At 40.2% G+C, this 16,881-nt stretch overlaps 1 protein-coding gene across 1 annotated transcript in view; it reads right to left on the reverse strand.

Annotated features, from left to right (window-relative positions):
• Positions 1-577: 577 nt before the first annotated feature.
• The window catches only part of GANC (glucosidase alpha, neutral C), a 77,483-nt gene continuing 61,179 nt past the window's right edge, over positions 578-16,881 (reverse strand). Inside the window, exons 19-24 of the mRNA XM_077764603.1 lie at positions 15,189-15,265; positions 11,403-11,477; positions 8,903-9,016; positions 7,341-7,453; positions 2,932-3,035; positions 578-2,337 (exon numbers count right to left, since the gene is read on the reverse strand). Of these exons, the coding sequence (XP_077620729.1) occupies positions 2,228-2,337; positions 2,932-3,035; positions 7,341-7,453; positions 8,903-9,016; positions 11,403-11,477; positions 15,189-15,265 (593 nt within the window). The 3' untranslated portion in view covers positions 578-2,227. The remainder of the gene's footprint in view (positions 2,338-2,931; positions 3,036-7,340; positions 7,454-8,902; positions 9,017-11,402; positions 11,478-15,188; positions 15,266-16,881) is intronic.

Here is a 16,881-nt window from a genome sequence, read left to right on the forward strand (position 1 = left end):
GCTCTGGTAACAGCTGCAGAAACAGGAGGCGGGAGAAGTGTGAGAAGCCATAAAGGCAGAGAACAGTGAACACCCAGACTGTTATTTCTCTCCACTCAGTGTCTCTAGGTGAACGTATCAAGATCATTCTGGGTCAAGACAGAGTAGTTTCCCACCAATTTACTATACTAGTTCTTATTTCATTCCTTCCTCCAAAAAATATTTTACATGGAAGAATAAAGGCAATAAATGTTAATCTAAAGATAGGTCTTAATCATTCAGCTTCACATGCTATTAAAAACCATCATTGTGTATTAGGTGAAAGCACCCAGTTTTCAGGTAGAATCTTATTGTAGGTTGCTAAGGGAAGTTTGAAGCTGGGAAATGTGGCTTCAGCTAGTGTAGACTTCCTCCTTTTTCCTGAATTGCAAAACGTACAGAAATAGCAAAGAATCTGTGCATGTCTATGTGGTGCAAAGCTCAAATCCCAACTGATATAATCAAATGTGTCCACAAGGAAATGCACAATGTTTACTACATCTGGAGGGAAGAGCCTGTCAGAAAAGTAAATCAGAAACAAATACATTCAGTTCCCACTTTTAATCAATCAAATCCATCAGTTAACTAATTATAGCCAATAGCTACAGAAAGGCAAGTATAACGGTGCTCTGGCAGACAGAAGACAAACATAACATGCTCTGGAGGAACATGCACTCTAGCAGGGGAATAAGACAGACAAACCTGAGACATTAAGGGACTGTCCCTGAGGATGCTAGGAGAGCACGCATTATAAGTGGAGCAGCATTTCAGAGATGGGCAAAGTCACTGCACATGGGTACAGGGGCACGGGGGTGACAGGGGATTTAGAAAGGCTTAATGGAAAACCGGCATTTGAGTTGAGCCTCAATGGATGGTAAGATCTGCATGGGTAGGAGGAAGGTGGTGGATACCAGGGCCCAGGCACAGACGGCACAGAGATGGCAGTTGGCAAGTTGCTCAGTGGAGGAAACATGAAAATGTGCTGAGCATGTGAGGCTGCCCCACAGATGCAATAATGGGCAGTGAGGAGGCACTGGTGTCTCCAGAGCAGGAAGCAGCCCGAGGAACGGGTGTGCCATAAGGCTTTAGCCCATGCCAAGCATACTGGAGATGGCGGGGAGAAGGAAAACTTAGTAATACTGATCCTGTCTTTATTTAAAATTTTGATATTCTGTTTATCATGGATTTTTTTCCATTAATTTTGACTTCTAAAAATACGTTAAAGTATTTATTTTGATCATTGCATTTTTTTGACATCTCCTTAATTTGTGCCTTACTTAACTCACCCTCATCCCAGCCCTGTGTTCTATTTCTGAAGTTCAGTAGTGGGGACATGGGTATTTATTTTATTATTAAATATAAACTGTAGCTTATGTTACAAGTCTTCTGTGGTCAATAAACAGTATTTAATAAAAACAATTAAGATAAATTACAATTTTAAGAAGATTAACTGGGAACTTTGAAGCCCAAAAAGTATGAAAGGGAAGGGAATCCTTTGTGCTTCAGAGTCAATCTTTAGGGGAGAGTAATTCCCTGTTGCTTCAGTGTATGCAGTGTAGGCAGAAAAGGGTGGTTTTGCCCACATCTAAGTGGGTGAAAGATGACTGGGGAGCACAAGAGGCTGCTGTCCCCTTGGAGACAGGCCTTGAGTAACTCAGCCACTGTAGCCAGACTGACCATGCTGCATGGCCTGAGGCAAGCTGCCACAAATGGACCACAAATGGTGGGCTTGGCCCACATCTCACACATAACAAATCCATCCAGGGTGCCTGGCTGGCTCAGTCGGTAGAGCATGCACCTCTTGATGAGTTCAAGCTCCACATTGAGGGTAGAGTTTACTTAAACACACACACACACACACACACACACACACACAACCATCCAGCTGTGCTCAAAGAGAAACTACTCATCGGTCCACGGTGGTGACCACAGAGCCATGTCCAAGAAACAGGGGAAGATTAATGAACTCTAAATGTCTCAGGGTTACCTGTATCTAGAAGAAGAGGTGGTGTTTGACACAAAAAGTATTCCTAGTACCTCTAGAAAGGTAAAACCTGAAATCTGTTTTTGTTAGTAAAGTGGTGCCTAGTGAAAGCTGTTCTTAGCCAGAGAAGTCAATTAGCACACAGCACAAATCTCAGAAAAGGCCGAGGGAAAGGCTGAAAGGTGCAGGCTGCTTCCTGTGCCCATCACTAGGTGCACGTCACTGTCATTTGATGTGGACCTCCCAGTCAGTGCCGATGTTCAGTGACAGCTTCTCCAGGCTCAGGGTGGACATTGTGGTACAATATGTAAAAACCACAGGCTCATCTTTACCATCTAAATATCAAGACAATAACAGGAAAAGCTTGATGAATATCTAGGAGAGTAAAATCTTTCTTTTGAATCTAAAATATTTCTGACTTGGTCATAAAACCTTAAACCCCACTTAGGAAAACCCAGTTTAATAGCACTTTTATCCATGGACTTCCACGAATTTCTTAAACATTAAACACTCCATCGTTTGGTGTGCAAGACTGGTTGAGGAGAAACTGTCAGGAACAAAGTGATCTGCCCAAGAAGTTTGGCAGGTAAGACAGGAGATATCCCTTTAAGAAACTCTGTAAACATGGGTATGATTCTCTGCAGCTTCAGATAGCTACGGTTAAAAAATATTCAGGGAAGCTACAATATTGTTCCAAGCCCCAAATAATTTCCCTTAGAAAAATGTTAACAGCTTACAGTTCACAGAAAGAACAGTAGATGAGGAGAAGCAGGATGGCTTTGCTCCTATTAGACACATGGGTATTTGACCAATTTATTTCAGAAAGTACAGGGTCCACTCAGCTCAGCACACTACATCAGTTTTAGGATAATCATCTCTTCACTGCAGATACGTCGATGTTTACAAAAACAAATGACCCGTTTCCTCACCAGATGAATAGGTGGTCACAGAAGATGGCTGCTTCTTGAGGCCTAGGACAAAGATCTGCTCCACCACACACTTGCTGGGATAATGACCTCTTTTGTCGGCACAACTGGAATAGATACAAAGGGCATTAAGGAAAGGCGAGGCATAGGGGTTTGGACTGGTTACTAGGTCAACATCCCAGCCTTGTGGGTTCCCTTCCCATCTTTCCCTGGGGAGGCAGGAACAATATGGTTGTCATATTTACTAGGATGAAGAAAAGGAAAAAGATAATTCTGTGTACCCAGGACTGCCTCACCAGTAGACAAACCAATCTCCCGTTAACAAGCCATTTGGAGAGAAATCACCTAAGGACACTCAAGTCTCAAATGTGACTTGCACTCTGCAATCAAATTTTAAGAAATCAGATACTTAATGAATTGTTGAATGGGTGAATAAATGGGATTAATCAGAACTTAAATTGAATTCTTTTTTATTTTTTAGAGAGGGAAGAAAAGGAAGATGGAGATAATAAGGAAGGAAGGTTCATGGAGTGATTGAAAAATACTCCAGAGAAATTCCAGACCAAGATGGTAATGTAAGAGGCCCCTGAATTTCTCTCTCCTTTCATGGATGTACTGAAAGTAAAGCTGCAGGTGGGGCAATTCCCTTCTGGAGATCCAGAAACTAGCTGAGTGACTCCCATACACTGAGCAACTGAGAAAATACCCACATCAAGACAGGTAGGAAAGGCTGAGAACACACTCTTTCTCCCCACCCCCAGGACAGTACCATACAAGTGGGAGGGGAACTCCCAAATCCCAACTTCTCCCTAAAGAGTGAAGAGTTTGGACCACATTTTTAGTAACCCAGTTTTAAGGCCCCCATCTGAGGTATGAACCCTCAAACCACCTATCAATAATTACTCTAAGTGTATTTGAACTAAATTCTCCAATCAGTGGAGACACGGTTGCTGAATGGTTAAAAAGCCAACACCCAGCTACATGCTGCCTGTAAGAGACCCACTTTAGCTTTAAGGACACATACAGAAGGAAAGTGAAGGGATGAAAAATGATATTCCATGCAAATGGAGACCAAAACCAGGCAGAGGTAGCTATATTTGTATCCGACAAAACAGACTTTATGCCAAAAACTGTAATAAGAGACAGCAAAGATCATTACATAAAGATAAAAGAGTCAATTCACCATATCAGATAAAGGGCTAGTATCCAAAATCTATAAGGAACTCACCAAACTCCACACCCGAAAAACAAACAACCCAGTGAAGAAATGGGCAGAAGATAAGAACAGAAGATAAGAACACTTCTCCAAAGAGGACATCCAGATAGCCAACACACACATGAAATGATGCTCAGCATCCCTTCTCATCAGGGAACTACAAATCAAAACACACTGAGATACCACCTCACGCCAGTCAGAGTGGCTAAAATGAGCAAATCAGAGGACTTTAGATGCTGGCAAGGATGTGGAGAAATGGGCACCCTCCTACACTGTTGGTGGGAGTGTAAACTGGTGCAGCCCCTCTGGAAAACAGTGTGAAGGTTCCTCAAAAAATTAACAATAGAACTCCCCTATGACCTAGCAATAGCACTGCTAGGAATTTACCCAAGGGATACAGGAGTACTGATGCATAGGGGCACATATGCCCCAGTGTTCATAGCAGCACTCTCCACAATAGCCAAAACATGGACAGAACCTAAGTGTCCATCAACGGACAAATGGATCAAGAAGATGTGGTTTATTTATACAATGGAATACTACATGGCAATGAGAAAGAATGAAATCTGGCCATGTGTAGCAAAGTGGATGGAACTTGAGGGTGTTATGCTGAGCGAAATAAGTCAGGCAGAGAAAGACAGATACCATATGTTTGCACATATAGGAGGATTAGGAGGAACTTAATGGAGGACCATGGGGGAGGAGAAGGGGAAAAATAGTGGGGGAGAGGGAGGGAGGCAAACCATGAGAGACTCTTGAATGCCAAGAACAAACTGAGGGCTGATGGGGGAGGGGAAGGGAGGTGATAGGCATGGAAGAGGGCACTTGGTCACTTGTGGGGATGAGCACTGGGTGTTATATGGAAACCAACTTGACAATAAACTATTTAATAAAAAAATAGACAAAAAAAGAGTCAATTCACTAAGAGGTTATAACATTTGTAAATATTTATGCACCTAATATCAAAACACCTAAATATGTAAAGCAAATATTAATAGATCTGAAGGTTGAAATAGACAGTAATACAATAATAGCAGGGAACTTCAGTACCCCATTTTCAACAGTGGATAGATCATCCAGACAGAAAATCAATATGGAAAACGTGGACTTAAACTACATGTTAGACCAAATAGATTAATAGATATATAGAGAACATTCCATTTAACAAGAGCAAAATACATATTCTTCCCAAGTACACGTGGAACATTCTCTAGGATAGATCATATGTTAGACTAAAAAATAAGTCTTAACAGATTTAAAAAGACTAAAATTATATCAAGAATCTCTTATAACCATAAGAGTAGGAGAGTCAAAATCAATTACAAGAAGAAAACTGGAAAAGTCACAAATACTTGGGAGATTAAATAACATGCTCCTAAACAACAATGGGTCAAAGAGAAATCAAAAGGGAAATAAAGTAAAATGGAAACACAACATGTCAAAGCTTACAGGATGCAGCAAAAGCAATTCTAAGAGGGGAGTTTATAGTAATAAATGCCTACATTAAGAAAAAGAAAAGATCTTAAATAAACAATCTAACTTTACATCTCAAGGAACTATAAAAAGAAGAACAAATTAAGCCCAAAGTTAGTAGGAGGAAGGAAACAACAAAAGTCAGAGTGAAAACAGATGGAACAGAGGCTAAGAAGACAATGTGAGATCAATGAAACTAAGAGCTAATTAAAAATAAATAAATAAACCAGGGTACCTGGCTGGCTCAGTCAGTAAAGCATGTGACTTTTGATCCTGGGGTTGTAAGGTCAAGCCTCACACTGGGTGTAGAGATTACTTAAAAAATAAAATATAAACAAAATATATAAACAAAATAGACGAATCTTTAGCTAGACTTATCAACAAAAAGAGGACTCAAATAAGTAGGAAACTCACATATTACTGTATGTTAACTATACTAGAATTTAAATAAATAAATAAAATAAGTGAAAGAGGAAATGTTACATTTGATACCTCAGAAATGCTAAGGATCAAAAGAAACTACTAGGAATAATTACACACCAATAAAGTGGATAAGCTAGAAGAAATGGATAAATTCCTAGAAACCTACAACCTACCAATACTGAATCATGAAGAAATAGAAAATCTGAACAGATCAATTACTAGTAAGGATACTGAATCAGTAATCCAAAAAAATGCCAAGAAAGAAAAGTCCAGGACCAGATGGCTTTGCTATTGAATTACATCAAACATTTAAAGAATATCAGTCCTTTTCAAACTCATCCAAAGAATGGAACACTACCAAAGCTAGCAAGGACATGTATAAGAAAAGAAAGTTACAGGCCAATATCCTTGATGAACACAGATGAAGAATTCCTCAATGAAGGATCATACACCATGATGAAGTGGGATTTATTCCTGGGATACAGAGATGCTTCAGCATCCCAGGATGTGATACATTACATTAACAAAAGAAGGATAAAAATAATATGATTATTTCAGTAGGTACAGAAAAAGCATTTGACAAAATTCAACAGTCTTTCATGATAAAAATTCTTAACAAAATGAGTATAGAATGAATGTAACTCAACATAATAAAAGCTGTGTGACAAGCCCACAGCTAATATCATACTCAATGGAGAAAAGCTGAAACAAGATCAGAAAGAAGACAAGGATGCTGACTCCTCACCATTTTTGTTCAACATAGTACTGGACACCCTAGGCAGAGCAATTAGGCAGGAAAAAGAAATAAAAGGTATCCAAATTGGAAAGGAAGTAGTAAAACTGATTCTATTTGCAAATGGAAAAAGAAAGAGGATGGTTAAACTTTAAGATACAAAATGAATAAGGTCTCAGAATCTAATGTATAAGATGGTGACCACAGTTGACAATACTATACTGTATAATTGAAATTTGCCGATAGAGGTACTTAAGTGTTCTCACTAAAACAAAACAACAAACAAACCAAAAAAGGTAAATATGTGAGGTGATGGATGAGGTAATTAACTTGATGGGGGGAATCCTTTTACAGTATATACATAGAGCAAATCACCATGTTGTACACTTTAAATATATTACAATTTTATTTGTCAATTATATCTTAGTGAAGCTAAAAAAAAGGAAAAATACTCCATAAATGGCCTTCATCATTACTGTTTTTAAATACTACCTTAAAATAACAGCTGTGCTTTTGAGGATAGCAAAGTTTATTTAAGAAAGCACACAACTTTTCAGCTGCTATTACCTGTTGATCAAAACACCTGACAAGAATGAAAACTTCCTATGCAAGAATTGCTTCTGGTGGAGGTACTGGAATGAATGGCCATCGTCAAGATACAATTCACCCACGGCAGAACCCTGGAGAGTGAATCAGAGAGAGAGAATGTGCTTATATAATAGCTCACTAGGAAAACAATGTCATTTGTGAAAATTTTTATTAAACCAAAGCTTACTATTCAAACTGTGTAATGTCATCATACAAATATATACATTCAATGCCCATTAGTGAATTAATATGAATAAGGAAGTCACATGAGAGGAGCACAAAGAGACCTTGCTGAAAAAAAATTTAAATTTTTTTAATGTTTAGTTATTTCTGAGAGAGGGAGATATAGAGCATGAGCAGGGGAGGGGCAGAAAGAGAGGGAGACACAGAATCTGAAGCAGGCTCCAGACTCCGAGCTGTCAAAACAGAGCCGGATACAGGGCTCGAACTCATGAACTGTGAGATCATGACCTGAGCTGAAGTTGGCCACCCAGCCAACTGAGCCACCCATGCACCCCTGAAAAAAATTTAAACTGAAATATGGTAGTGGCATAGGTGGCTTCTTTAAAAATAGTATCCTAGAATGTGACAACAGGTCAAGTAAAGTTCACAGAATAAAACAAAGCTAAAAAAAAATGTAGCATATGATAGATAAGATCAACTATCCTTATAAACCCTCTGTTTAGACATGGAAGTTCCTGCTTCCTTCAGTAGGAGGACCTCTTTGGCATGTCAAACAATGTCACAGCACTCCATATGGCAGTTTACTGTTATTGACAATGTTTGACGTGCTATGGATATCGAGTCTCTTGTATTTATTTTGTTGTCTGAGGCTTATAGTTTGGCCCAAGAAGACATGCCTAAGTGAAGTAGATGGAAAAGAAAGATGTAAGAAAAAGAAAATTTAATTATTTTATAATATTTGTGTAAGAGTAAGAATTTGTGTTTAGTCTTTCAGAAGAATAAGAATTTGTGTTGGAACTGTATTTGGGCAAATGGACAGGAAAGGAATCTGCTATAGGTTTCATTTGGCTCAAAAGATCTTCTGAAAAGGACATACAAATTCTGGATCCTTCTAAGCTTTACCCCAGAAAATTTTAGTTGTTTGAGCCATCTGATGAGAACAGAGGTCACTGTGTGGGGTCGGTGTTTCTGAAATATTGCATAGATATAGGTACCCTCTTACAGGAGACTGAATTTTAGGGCTAATCCATGTAGCAGGCTGACTATGCCCAATGAGCATTTAGTCCAGTGGTAATCAACACCAACCTTAATGCCAAGTTGCAGAGCACCAAGGTCATGATGCTTCAGAGGAAACTGCTAACATTTCTAGTTCTTAGAGTTCTCTTAAGTACAATTCCAGGAAAGTCAGACAAGCTGGACAGTGAATCAGAAATGATTCAAACCATCAGAAGCACCCATCCCATAACTACTGGGGTTTATCGTTTTTACATAGTGTCACATACTCAGAAGGCTACTACTCCTATAAAGAGATAAAGTAGTAACGAATGAGATGTGTAAAGGTAACATTTCCCAAATACCTTAGTGCTGAGAGCCACCCGGAGTCCATATGGGGAATCAGTCATGTAGCCTGTGGATTTTCCTATAGTCGTCTTTATTGGTACTATACTTCCACCTCGTTGAAACACTGGTATCTACAACAGAACAATACTCTTGGGGAAGGAGTATTTGTATAAGGCAATTTCAAAGTAGAATCTAAAAATATCGAGAGACAGGAGATACAAAGCACGAGTGGGGGAGGGTCAGAGAGAGAGCAAGACACAGAATCTGAAGTAGGTTCCAGGCCCTGAGATGTCAGCACAAAGCCTGACATGGGGCTTGAACCCACAAACCGTGAGATCATGGCCTGAGCTGAATGTAGACACTTAACCGACTGAGCCACCCAGGCACCCCAAGACTCACGTTCTTTACAAATATAGACTCAAAAGCAAAATAAATTTGTGAGCACAAAGATGGAAAACAGGGAAGCCATGGCATTAAAAGGAAAAGAGTTCAAACACTAAAAAAATGGTTCATTTCTTATTAGGGAAACTTCTCACCCTTCATCAATTTGTTATCTATTCAGCCTATCCTATCAGTAGTTCCTATTTTGTATTTTTAATTTACTTGTCAACATAATACATGTTTCTTTCCAGGGCCCTGCTAAGGAGTGAGTTTTTCTGCCTGGGTAAGTAGGCCCACATGTATGTACATGTGGATATAAAAAATTATAGTTTCTTGGTTTCTGGGAGATGACTTTGTCCATACTTACTACAGTTCATACCCTTCCTATTCCCTGCATCCCTGAATCAGGGATGCCTGACTCAATTCTGAGAGTAAGTTTGCAAAACTTCTGTTATAGAAGCCACCAAAGGCACTTTAAGTGACTCTAACAAGTGTTATAGACACGGCCCATACCTATGGTTCTTCTGGAGCGGCATTCCCAGCACGGAAAGCCCTGGAGGTCTCCTGCCCCCCCATACAGTCCTCTGTAAGGAAGTCTCTAGATCATATGGCAGCCTGTACTTTGCTCTGAGTAAAGTACCAGAGGGAGAAAAGTACATGAATATAGATGTAGTTGGGTGTGAGGGTAGAGTAGTCAAGATGTCTACCCTCTGCCTGACTCAGAGTTGGCACCAAGAAGTAAAGCGCATTTATCTCTCCACCCTCATCAACTTCTTCTTTTCTTTTCTTTTTTTTTCTCAAAGAACTTACTACTGAGGTAGTAAGTTAGTACAGAATGGGCTCTGAAGTGGGAGTGTAGCTGGCCTGGGTTCTTCTCTCAGTTCTGCCAAAATCTAGCCACAAGCCTGGACAAGTAATTTAACTTCTCTGAACTCAGTTTCTTCTCCTATAAGCATGAGAGACTGGAGTTGATGAATGTTAAGGTCTCTTCTAGATTTGAAAGTTGATATCTGAAATCATTTTATTATGGAGTTCATACTGCTTATGATGTTGTTTAAAAAAACAACATCAATAAAGGTTTATTGCTCTTAACACTACTTAGGGCCTGCAGTAGTGGTTGTGATTTAGCTGCAAGAGCAAACTTCCCTTCACAAGTTCAGGTGGAATTGGGCCCCTGTGATTCTAACATCTAACCTGACAGCCTTCCCTTGCACCTAGAGGTCCAGGGTTACAACTGAAAACTCATGCTTTGTGACTTGGTCTGGTAGAAGGACTTTTCATATGGTGTGTGTGGTGATCACGATTTTTACACAATTTTCAGCATTACTCTCTTTCTTACACATACAGAGGTAAATATATGGGGAAGAGTTGTTTGTCTTTGATGTTTCATATTGTGAGACCAGGCTATGTGTTTATGCTTTTTTTTTCAGTTTTTAACAACTTTATTGGTATGAATTTAATTCACATGCCATATGATTCAACCACTTAAAATGTACAATTAAATGTTTTTTAGCATATTGAGAGTCATGTACCCATCACCCCAATCAATTCTGAAACATTTTCCTCATCCCAAATAGAAACCCTGTACCCATTAGCAGTCATTCCCCATCGCTCCCAAACCCTCTCCCTGCCCCATCCTTATGCAACCATTAATCTGCTTTTTGACTCTTTCTACATGTGTTGTTATGCAGAACACTAATGTCCTTGGTTCTTGCTATCAGGCACATGTTATGGACTGAATGTTTGTGTCCCCACAAGATTCATATGTTGAAGCCCCAACCACCAATGTGACTATATTTGGGAACAGGGCCTTTAAAGAGGTATTTAAGGTTAAATGAGGTCGTAAAGTGAGGCCCTGATCTGATAGGATTAGTGTCTATAAGGAGACACCAAAGAGTGCATTCTCTCCCTCTGCCATGTGAGGACGCAGCAAGAAAGGGGCTGTCTACATGCCAGGAAGAGTCCTCACCAGGCAATGAATTGGTTGGCACCTTCACCTGGGACATCTAGCCTCCCGAACTGTGAGAAAATAAACTTTGGTTGGTTAAGCCACCCTGTCTATGGTATTTTATCATGGCAGTCCCAGCAGACTGATAGAACACAGCAGGTAAAAATTACATCCTGAAAGTAACTTACAGTGTCCAAGGTTACTGGGATCTTCACAGTACATGCTCCTTCCCAACGACTACCTGATTTAGAGTCATACCAGACCTGAAAAGGAACAGATCTTAATGAAAGAGAGTGTGTGAGTAACTCTGCTCACAATTTCATTATTCAGTAAAACATCCATTTTTCTGGATTTCAAATACCCAGAAGGCTAATAAAATGAGCATATTTAAAAAAAAAATCTGGAGTAGAAGTTAGAAAGAACATATGCTTTTAAGAAGGTCCCAAAGGACTAACCTAGTACTATGAAAGATTAAGTTGACTAAAAGGCCACTTATTTGTCCATCTGTCCACCCAAAAGCTATTTACTGAACGACCTACTACATGCCCAGCAGTGCTAGGCATACATGAATGAACAGAAAGACAGAGTTCCTGCCGTCATGGATTTTATAATTTGGTTGTCTTATAAACTTAATTTACTGTGTTTAGCAGTAAAAAAGACAATGGAAGAAAGGAAAAGCAATAACAAAGAAGAAAAGCACATTGCAAGCAAATAAATTATAAATGAGGTGGGAGAAAAGGAACATGTCAGAGAAGGAAACAGACCTTGGAGAAAGGCAAGTGGAAACTTGGATTGCTACTATGATATTTTTTAAAGCAGAGTACAATTCACTGATAATGTTCAGATTCCTATCTGGGATACTCATCAAGGGGGTTTAGTTGCTGAAGTAACAGGAAGGTCCTACAAAGTAATTTGATGGAATCAATCCTTAAGTTCCCACCAGCAGCAGCATGGAAGCAAAAACTTCTTTTTCTTTCTTCTAGCCTGTATAATTTCTGGCAGCTGAGGAGTCTGTTTCGCAAATTCACCTCCTAGGATTACCACATCCTTTATATAGCTGTGCTGTTGAGTCTGTCACTGTCCTGCTGTGAATGTGAGAGGGCTGGGAGTTGACCATCCTCAGCTATAGTGAACTCTTAATTCAATAGGATCAACCCCAGCTTGTCTCGATGTATTAACCTTGGTTGGATTCAATTTGCTAATATTTTGTCAAGGATTTCTGCATCTGTGTTTATGAGGGATATAGTCTTAGCTTTCTCTTAGAATAATGTCTTTCTCTGGCAAATTCCAGTAGCCTTAGATAAAGAGTAGTGGGGGCGAAAGGTAAAAAAGGTATAGTGTACTGGTACTATATAAAAAGATCCGCAGCCTAGGAAGGGTAAACTGGTATAAAGTATCATGCAGATCAGACCTAGTGTTCAGTTATCAAACTCTTCACTAAGTACTTACTAAAGGCCTACTACCCATCAGATACCCATCTGGATGCTCGGGATATAGAGTGAACATAACATATGAAAATCACTGCCCTTAAGAAGCTAACATTCTAAAGGGAGAGAAAGATAATAAACAAAACATGTAAATTAAATATCTAGAATGTTAAAGGCGCAGGTTCTATGGGAAAAATAAAGGATGAGGGCAGGTTGGACAGTACCGGGGCAGTGGGAGTGGTCTGTAATCTTAACTAGGTGGTCAGAGAAGGCCTCACTGAGAAAAAGCTATATGAAAAAAGACTTGAGGTAGAGGGAATGGGCCATCTAGAAACACGGGGAAAAGTGACAACAAGGGACTTTAGTAGCCCCCTTGCACAGTGCGATGTGATACTAGCTGACTGATGAGGCAAAGGGATTGGCTCTCCTACCCAGGGTTTGTGAAGATGTAATGAGAGAAACAATCATAGAACGCTTCGGGAAATGATGTTCAAGGAATATGTTACATAGTCACAATGATATGCTTGCAATGATGATAGATCATTAAGAACATATTTTTATTAGTTAAAAAATTAATTAAAAAATTAATTTGTGGCTAAGTCATAAGGGAGCTAGTTCCTCTTAACAGGAGCCTATTGCTTTGTTAATATCAAATTGCAAAACTCTTGGCAGAAGTGCTTGGCAGGACAATTTATTTAGCTGTTATTGTTTACTTTGGTTTTTATTTGGCAGGGGAACCTTTGTAAAGAGCTCTCATCTTCAGAACTGCAAATTACTGGAGAAACCAAGAGGAAAGAACATAATTCATGACCATTCTAAAGAAAAGCCAGGGTACTGCCATATCACTAATGACAAGCATAGTGGGTTGAATGGTGGCCCCTCAAAACAGTACATGTACTTCCTAATCCCTAGGAGTGAATATTCCTTCCTGTGGTAACAAATTTGATCTTGAGAGTAGAAGATTATCTGAGATTATCCAGATGGGTCCTAAATGTCATCTCAAGGGTCCTCATATGAGAGACAGAAGAGGAGACACAGACACACACAGGAGAAGCTGCTGTGACGATGGTGGCATAGAGTAAGTGATGTGCTGTGGCCACAAAGCTAGGAACCACAAGGACTCAGGCAGCCACCAGAAATGAGGAGACAGGCATGGAATAGATTCTCCTTCAGGACTTCCGGGAGGAACCAACCCTGCTGACACCTTGATTTTGGGCTTCAAGCTTCCAGAACTGGGAGAGAATACATTTTTGCTGTATTAAGCCACCCGGTTTGTGGTCGTTTTTACACCAGCCTCAGGAAATGAATATAGCAGCTCCACTGGTAAAGCTAGCTGGAGAGAGCACTCCGGCGCTGGATGTTTCATGGTGTTGCCACGCTGGCACTCGACAGGACTGAGCAGCAAGCATGGTCCGGCTCAGCTACCTCACCACCTGCCTTGACGGTCCGGGAATATACTGACACAGACGTCTCACATCAGTCTGGTAAGCTTCATGGCTCCTCCTACTGCCTGCGGAGGCCTGTGGCGATATTCAGTGCTCAAGGACTCCCTCCTGGGTCTGTCTCCTTGTTGCTCTCCATTCCATACCTTCTTTCCCTGGTCTGGTGCCCCAAGTTCCTGCCCTGCCTCTTCTCCTGACGCCTTTGCACACGTCCCTGGTCTGTCTCTGGAGGCTATTGCTGTTACTGCTCGGGGCTCTCTGCTTGGCAGGCCATGAGCCAATCCCACCTCTTCCCTGTGCCCTGCCTGGGTTCAGTGTCCTAGGCTCCAGCAGTCCAGGGTGGTATTTTATACAGTGATAATAATTAATGACAATAGCATATAAAAGAACTGGGAAGCTGGGGAGGGGCACAAAGGAAGTTACCGTTGTTACTTTTTCCCCACTTAGGCAAGAGCCTGGAGACAGACAGCTTTTGGTACCAAAATTTAGGATTTAGATAGGGCCAGAACCAATGAACAAAGTCTCTTCTTACTTACTTTTCCCCCAGACACTCACACCTTTTAGTAGACGGAAGATTTCTTCCTACTCAAAGCTTCTATATGTTAACAAGGAGTCACTTACACAAGTCAAAGGGTGAAGGTAAAGAACTTCTCACCCCCACCCCCACCCGGTGTTGTCACCTCTTCATTTTTCTCCTCTTACATTATGTTTTTTTTTTTTAAATGTTTATTTATTTTTGAGAGAGAGATAGAGACAGCATGAACAGAGGAGGGTCAGAGAGAGAGGGAGACACAGAATCAGAAGACAGTCTCCAGGCTCTGAGCTAGCTGTCAGCACAGAGCCCGATGAGGGGCTCAAACCCATGAACCGTAAGATCATGACCTGAGCTGAAGTCGGATACTTAACTGACTGAGCTACCCAAGCGCCCCTCATTACGTTTCTTAACCTCTGAGATCACGATTTACCAGACTCTTCAGTTGCTATAGTCATTTGGGCTGTCTTCCCAACTGCATGATGCAGAAATCTATGTCCTAACAGGGGCTAATTGGGAACGGGGAAGATATGAGACATGTAAGATCTGTGGCTGTTTGTCATTTATTCTTACCTCATTTGATCCTGGCAGAAACACACTGACTGTGGTGGCTTTTGGTTCTGTGACTGGATGGACCAGTAAAGCACTTCCTGAAAAACAGAGAGGACATAAAGCTGAATATCATTTTAAGAGGTCTGAAAGCACCCTTCTCCCCTGCGTGCTTTTGTGGTTGTAGAGACCACTTAACTACGAACTTTGTAAAAATAGAGACCTTGATGAATTGAACCAATGATTCATCAGAGTGATGCATTGTTAGAGAAGGGACCAGTGCTCAAAATGGGGACTGTGTTCTTACCGCTCACTAATCTATTTATGGCATATAAGTGTCATAGGGAGGGACCCTGCTGCTGTCTATCACAGTCTCCTTCTTCGCACAGCTGTTCGTGTGTCAGGAGTCTGGAGGAGCCACGGCACTTCTCCAAGTGTGTCACTGTTTGCTGTTAGTGACTTTGAAAATGTGAGCCTACAACTGTTATCCAGATGTGCTCAGCATGGATAGGAGTGTATCTGTGGGTAGTTATCATTAGGAAGGCTGGAATTCTCTTAAAGGCAATCTGGATTATTAACTTTGTTTTGACCATGGCACCATATGTTTATAAATTTCACCCATTTATGAATTCGTTCTTGAATTCTACAAATATTTACTGAGTTCTGGATGAGTGCCAGGCATTATGGTAGGCTTTAGACATATAGTGGAAAATAAGACAGACAATGTCCCTGTCCTCATGGGACATGTCTGCAGCCAGTAAAGACAGTTATTAAACAAGTAATTATATATTAGAGTCGGGAGAAATACCAAAAAGGCAAAAGCACAAAATAGGTAAAAGTTACGTAATAAGAGAGACTGACTTTGACTAAATTTAGGTGTAATTAGGTATTAGAAGCAATTCTGGTCAGGAAATGTTCCCCAAGGAAGTAGCTATTTAAACTGAGACTTAAGAATGAGTGGAGGAGCGCCTGGGTGGGTCAGTTGGTTAAGCTTCCAACTTTGGCTCAGATCATAATCTTACGGTTTGTGAGTTTGAGCCCCACGTTGGGCTCTGTGCTTGACAGTTCAGAGCCTGGAGCCTCCTTCAGATTCTGTGTCTTCCCCTCTCCCTGCCTCTCCCATGCTCATGCTGTCTCTCTGTGTCTCTCAATAATAAATAAAAATATTAAAAAATGTTATATATATAAAAAAAAGAATGAGTGGAGATGTAGCGTGAGGCTTTTTACGTTTTAGGATTTCCATTCTTTAGAAACAGGATTCACCTTTTGGGCAACTCTCTGTTTAGCATGGTTTCTTGAGTCCTATTCCCAAGATGATAAACATCACTATCCTGTATTTGGTGGTCAACCCTTGTTAAAGAAGAGGTCAACAACAACAACAATAACAAACAACCCTATTTTGCATATGAAGTAAGCTCTCTGAGTCTTTATTGTGTGTAACCATCTGGTCTACTGTTTTCTACTTCCATTCCCTATAGTGGTATCATAAGGCTTATGAGTGAACCAGAACAAGAACTTGAAATTGCATCCATGAATAGAATGGATTTATATGAAGTTAACAATAATGTAACTATAATTACATTAATATACTAAAAATCTTAATGACAGAATTACTTTTTATTTTTTGGCTCTCTTGAGATTAGGGATTATTTTAGTGCTCTTACACTAGGAAAAGAACAAAAACATAATTACAGTATTTGTCATAATGATAATTAAT

This window comes from Crocuta crocuta, unplaced genomic scaffold (genome assembly GCF_008692635.1).
Source record: "Crocuta crocuta isolate KB4526 unplaced genomic scaffold, BGI_CrCroc_1.0 scaffold102, whole genome shotgun sequence".
Classification (NCBI taxonomy): domain Eukaryota; kingdom Metazoa; phylum Chordata; class Mammalia; order Carnivora; family Hyaenidae; genus Crocuta; species Crocuta crocuta.